This window comes from Lepisma saccharinum, chromosome 7 (assembly GCF_977018435.1).
Source record: "Lepisma saccharinum chromosome 7, izLepSacc3.1, whole genome shotgun sequence".
In the NCBI taxonomy this organism is placed as follows: domain Eukaryota; kingdom Metazoa; phylum Arthropoda; class Insecta; order Zygentoma; family Lepismatidae; genus Lepisma; species Lepisma saccharinum.
In genome coordinates, this window is record NC_139235.1 from 67,278,860 (window position 1) to 67,285,445 (window position 6,586).

At 36.7% G+C, this 6,586-nt stretch overlaps 1 protein-coding gene across 4 annotated transcripts in view; it reads left to right on the forward strand.

Moving 5' to 3' along the window:
• The window catches only part of LOC145989888 (uncharacterized), a 174,979-nt gene extending 168,393 nt beyond the window's left edge, over positions 1-6,586 (forward strand). For all 4 annotated transcript variants that reach the window (XM_083125368.1, XM_083125365.1, XM_083125366.1 and 1 more), the window contains 2 exons: positions 2,586-2,720; positions 4,469-6,586. In XM_083125368.1, the coding sequence (XP_082981494.1) occupies positions 2,586-2,720; positions 4,469-4,998 (665 nt within the window). In that variant the 3' untranslated portion in view covers positions 4,999-6,586. The remainder of the gene's footprint in view (positions 1-2,585; positions 2,721-4,468) is intronic.

The following is a 6,586-nucleotide window of genomic DNA, read 5'->3' on the forward strand; positions in this document are numbered from 1 at the left end:
ATACTTTGTTATTCCTGTGCTCTATTCCTCGAGGATGCTGCATTGCGTCGTTGTGACTGCAATTTGCTATTGAAAATTCTGTATTGCAGTGTTTCCAACCTGCTTTATATTTATTACCACTATTCTTGAATCTCTTCTTCCAACTATAATATAAAATAATGAAATATAAACAGTCGTTTCATTGTCTTTTTATCAAAAGATTCTATATTTACCACTCATATTGTAGCACATTGAGCAGAACTTACAACAGCACTCATACACCACTTTCACTGGAAAGAAAATAGAAAGAGTGCAGGGAAGGTAGGAGTCACAAGGGGGAAGCAGAATTGGAGTTAATATCCATCCCACAATGCACCTCACTGGTGAGAGAAAACTTGATGATCGGAAACATGGAGACAGATACGTAAATGTAATTTTCACATGTAGGACAACATATTAACTAAGGTATGACAATTTGTTAGAACACTTTCCCAACAAAATTACTTTTCAAGGTTGGGGGAAATTACCTAACAAAGGCATGTCAACTTATTAGAATCGCCATAATTAGTCAAAAGTGGCAGGAAAGCACTGTAAAATACACATCCACAACATACAACTCCTCACATGAGTTTAATATCTGTCTCAATGTGTCACACTTCTGTGTGGTGCATATTGCCGTTAATTTGTTTATATGTGTATTTAAGTTAAAAAACCAGATATACATTATTCCATCTTTCTCCACCATGCTGTGTTTTGTAATATATTTCCCTATGAAATGTATAACAGTTTTCAAGTATAAATATCTTCTGCCTTGTTATTATACAGGGTAATTATAAATGATTCATCGGGTTTTGAAGATAAATATTTCCAATACTATTAATATAATATGTGTGTGTTAATCATGAAACGAAAGAAGTCATCCAAGAGTGTAATTTCTCATATTTGTAACCGTGGCACCTGCCAACAGATGGCAGCACAAACTTAGTCAGTCCCCCCTGACAGGATCGCCAACCCCCCCTGGCACTGCCACCAGCCCCCTTGAGATCAGGTAAAACTATTTTGTGTTCTAAATTCTTTGAGATGGAGAATGAAAATGTAAGACAGAATATATCATTTTGTTCCCAACTTTGTTTGTTCATCTTGTTTATGAGCAGAAGTCGAAGCAGTGGCAAGTGTTTAGAAGATTTTCTAGACTTTAGAGAGTTCTTTCATAGGGGGTATTCTTTATCTGTATCTTCCCTGCCCCTGTTGCAGTCTCTCGTTTGACAGAAATCTGCAACTTTGACGTCATCATCCACATTCCTTCCACATCTGTGTCAAATGTCAACAACTCCCCAAGTTTTGGGAACGAAGGGGAGTTCTATTGCTTCAGCCAGTGGTGGAATATACAGTAGGCACTATGATGGAAGTGAATATTGTACATTTTAACATGGATGATATACATATCTGTATCATCAAAAGTAGTATAGAGTGTGTATTAAGGGATGGTGTCAGTAGGAGCCATTAGCACTTCAAGAGATGTTGTAGAAGATATAGAAAAAACTGTAGTATTTGTATGATATTTCTAAATTTTAAATTCACTTAATGACCCCCGACACACATAATTTACCTTCATTTAATACTGCTCAACTTTTGAAAAATGGACTTTGTTACAAAGCACCAGTTGTAGCTATGGGCCTGCAACTGTCTGGAAGATTTTGCGAACCCGATTGCGACTGAAACCGTACCTCATACAGTTATTGCAAATGTTAAACCAGGCAGCCTCATCAAATGATATGAATTTTGTAATTCCATGCAGGATGCTATAGAGGACGATGGTTTTCTTGAGCTTCTGCTGTTTAGTGACGAGGTGACATTCCATTTGAGTGGCAAGGTTAATTGCCATAATGTTCATATCTGGGGTACTGAACAACCACATGCTACAGTGCAACATGAATGAAATTTCCCAAATGTGAATGTGTTTGCCACAGTGTCTAAATCAAAGGTGTATGGTCCCTTTTTCTTCGCAGAGAATATTGTGACGGGTGTCATTCAACGATATGCTGCAGTTGTGGTTGTTTCCACAAGTAAAAAAGGATTCCAAAAACTTCGTATTCCAACTTGAAGGGGCATTGGCACACTGAGGTGCGTCGCTACCTGAAGGAAGAACTCCCACGCCGTTCGATTGGGCGGCTTTTCCCATGGCCTCCTAGTTCTCCCGACCTAACGGTTTGTGATTTTTTTCCTTTGCGGGCATGTGAAAGACACAGGGTATGTGCCACCACTACCAACAACTTTGGTTGAGCTGAAGTATCGCATTACAGCTGCATTTACAACCATTAGTAGGGATATGCTAGAGCGCGTGTGGGGCGAACTAGACTATCGCATAGATGTATGTCGTGTGACAAAAAGAAGCCACATTGAACATTTGTGAAAGTTTGTCTGAGACTTGGACAGTTTCTGTTTATTTTCATGTATCATTCTTTAAGTAATGTGTTATATATATTTTTAATTCAGCCCTTTCAAATCTGATGAATCATATATAATTACCCTGTAGTTTGTTCAATTATGTATGTGAAATGCCACACGAACACATATATTTTAATCATATGAATTCATCTCCATAGATTGGGAGCTTATGGAGGAAGAAATAGGTCAAGGAGTGGGCGAAATTGACATGGAAGCAGACCTTGGTATCAAAGCAGAACCTGAGCACTTCGATTTCTATAAACTGAGCAGTGTGGATTTTGACTTTGGAAATGGTATGTTGTGTGGCATTCTGAATATTGCTTAGAATTTGTACAGGAAATATTTTGTGTATAATTGCATAGATTATACAAACTAATGCTTTGTAATTATGTGCTAGAGTCTCCCTGATGATATAGTGACATCATTGCCTTGTTGCAAGTTCGATACCTGCTGGAGGTACACAGCGATTCAGATCTCACTTTAAACTGCAGGCCCAGTTCCCATTAGTCTATCTGTATCTAAAGTGGATGTAAAACTAAAACTTAAACTTCATAGTTATCTAGTACTCATTCATTCTGGTTTGACTGTGGCTTGAATTTGACACTTTGGTTTAGTATTATTAGATTTCGATGTTTTCTATTGTCCGATGAACACGCTTATAAATGTAATACAAGAGGGCAAAAAACATGTTATGGGGGGAAATCAATATATAAGTCGCAAAATGAAATATCTTCGAATTGCTGCAATGTGAAATTGTTTTATGAATATCAGTCGTTGCACTGATCCTTTCCGCAAGTGTCAGTGTAGGTGGCAACACCACCGTGTATCGTATACGGCGCTAGTAGTCATGTTCTAGTGTGGCGGTGAGTCATTCGAGTGCCAAGTAGGTAAGATGGCACTCGAATGATGGTAAGGTCACCCAGTCAGCACAGAAGGTGATGGTCACCGTGTTTTGGGACAGTAAAGGCATCCTACTCGTGGAAGTTCTGCCCCAGGGTCACACTCTCACTGCAGCCACGTATTGCAGAACCCTGATGAAGTTACGGTCAGCCATTCACAGAAAAAGTCCACGTGCTTTGAGAGATGGTGTTCTTCTGTTGGATGACAACACTTGTCCACACAGTGCCAATACCACAGTGGCTTGCATACGGTCCCTAGGTTGGGAACGACTGGAACATCCAGCCTAGTCTGGATTTGGCACCATCTGACTTTCATCTCTTTGGCCCACTGAAGAATCACCTGGGTGGTCACCGGTTCCAGGATATGGAGGAAGGGAGGTTACCAGCTGGCTACGACACCAAACACAAACATTATTCGCTGCTCGCTTTGGGGGACTCTTGAAATGCTGGGACAAGTGCCTAAATGTTCATGGAGATTATGTTTAAAAATAAACCACATTTCATCAGGTAACTATTTCAACCTTTCTTTCTATTCCATTTTGCGACTTATATATTGACTTACCCTCGTATAATTAGGGACCTTAAGTTTTCACATTTCGAGATAACAACCCAAAATATTGGTTGTTCCCAGAAAATTATATAAGTGGACAAAATGATACGCTGAACACATTTTTCTTTACCCAATATTTAGGGCTTCTTGCTAATTTCACTACTTTGCATGTGTATATAGTAAAAATTACCACGAAGTTGCATCTATGGAAGTATTTATTTTGTGAATTCTCTCACTCAAGTTCTGTAGTGAATACAGAAGGTAAGAATTAGCATGGGTGTAGATTGTTTTTTTGAAAGCTTGAAATTCTAGGAAAATGTAAAAAATTCCAGAAAAATAACATTATTTTTGCAAATAATTCAGGTCCTTAGTCATAATTCAATCTCTGTCACTCTTATGAGTCCATTTCTCATTCTTTTCTGAGTTTATCATATTGTATATCTGGTCTTGCTCTATATTTTTTGCCTATACATTTTCCCTATACAATGTGCTTATAAGCAGCACACTTGAGTGAGATTTTGACACAATATTTAAACTTTGGATTTTATATATATGTATGCAGTAAATATTAAAAATTTGAATTTTTCTTTAGGTGGTGTGAATGAGGATGGGGAATTCTTTATCAGTAGTTCAGCACGTCCATTTCAGTTTGCGGGGAGTGCTTTCAGTAGCCAGTTTTTCCCAGGTTTTGGTCTAGATGCAATGGATGATAATGGCGACACCATGGATATTTGTGATAATGAAGTAGACACAAGCGAAAGCATGGACAGCAGCATATCTGAGGTACACAATAATCAGTTTGTCAGCGGGAACCACATCGAGAAGAGTAGTGGTGAAGAAACTCCTCAGTCGCCTCTTTCGCCAACAGGTTTGGGAGAGTTGCGGCACACGAGGGACAAACTGAAATTGGATCTGCCGAATAAGTTCAATCTGAAACCAAAGACTGAGGAGCCCGAGGTGGAAGATGAAAGCTTAGTGAAAAAAGCAGCTGCAGAACAAGTGAAAGGCGAGGCTTCGCTTTTGGACATCGAAGAGGAAGTAATAAAGAATTCCGGCAGCAAGTGTCTGTTGGAAAGTGAAAAACGTACCACGGTCGATGAGTTATCGGAAAGTGAAGCGTGAAATTTATCATTTAACTTGTGAAGATGCATAAGTGTGTTCTTTTGTGGAAGGATGTTTGTGATCTTTATACAAATAATGCCTTTTTTTCGTTGCAAGTGAAAGTTTTGGTGATACGAGTGCCTGGTACATGTCTTTTAGAGTTAGAAATATTTTTCCATCACACGTTGAACTACCAAAGTAGTTGTTTGACTTTTTTTAAAATTGAGTTTTCTTATTGGACGTTGTTGATTATCACAAGAAGTTCTCACACCTGTGATTCTAAAATTCCTCACTCGAAGCCGTCCATTACAGGTGCTTGAGAAGAACATGTTGAGAAAGGCTTTAAAGAAATGAATATTCTCCTGTATATCCAGTGACATTGACTTTTCTCTTTTTTTTTTGCTACAAAACTCTTTTGATTGTATTTTTAAACATATCCAAGTATATTTTAATGAATATTATTTTTATTTTTCAGCTTTTCCCCAAGGTTTGTTTTAAAATAATACAAATAATAAACCTGTTTCATTGGAAAGTATATGTAAGAAGTCAAAATTATGCAAAGAAAAAAAAAATCAAAATGAATCACTGCACGTGTGTAGCTTCATTATTATAATTATTGTTTTTACAATGAATGCCTCCTGCTTATTGTGCAATATGCACTATGCTTTGCAATTATTTGTGTATGAATTTATTCAGTATGTTGCATAATTCTATTGAACTGCAACAGAAAGAAATGATATCAAGAAATGTAAAAAATGGCTTACACGCTTGATGCTCCTGTCAATGATTATTTATTAAATAAGAATATAATATTTATGTACAAAGTGATATATTAAAAAAATCAGAAGATATCCTATAGAATAATTTGATCATTAAAGTATCAGCTAATTCACAAATTCCAGGTGTCCTTAAATATGCAGTACTTTGTATCTCCTATAATTGACATTTTATGGAGTAGTTTGTCTGCAGTTGTACATAGTAAAATTAATCCCAGTGTAATGTACTTTGAAATGTGTACTCAGATTAGGAGGTGATTTATAATGTGTGTGATAGAGCTGTGCCTATATACATTAATACCAAGAGTTCATTGCAAGAATTTTGGTTTCTCGAAACTATTACAAGATTGAAATGTGTGCTTACTCTATATGTATTATTTTTGGATTCTATTGTTTAACGAAAGTAATGTGCATATTATTTGTCTTGTTGGCATAGACTAATACTGGTACAATATTAATCACAGTTAATTGAAGCAATATTAATAACAAGCCTGAAAAATGTTTACTGGAAGGAACATTTGTAATTTATTTTGTCAAATGCCAATTTTATTTTGCAGTAATATGTTGTACATTTTTTCTTGTTACTGGCAATATCTCCTTCCAATTTATTTGAAGGCATGCATATATTGAATACTCAGTGTAGAACAACACAGTAATTTTTGCATTGATACTGGTTTTGATTGAAGAGAATGCCTCCATACAAGATGTAACAAATTTGGTCCAATCCATATTAGTATCCAAGTTCTATAAAGCAGGCAAAAAATTATTTTGTCTGCAGAGATAATTCATCTCGTGTATTGTATGTTCGTTGGTTTTGTTGTAATAAAATTATA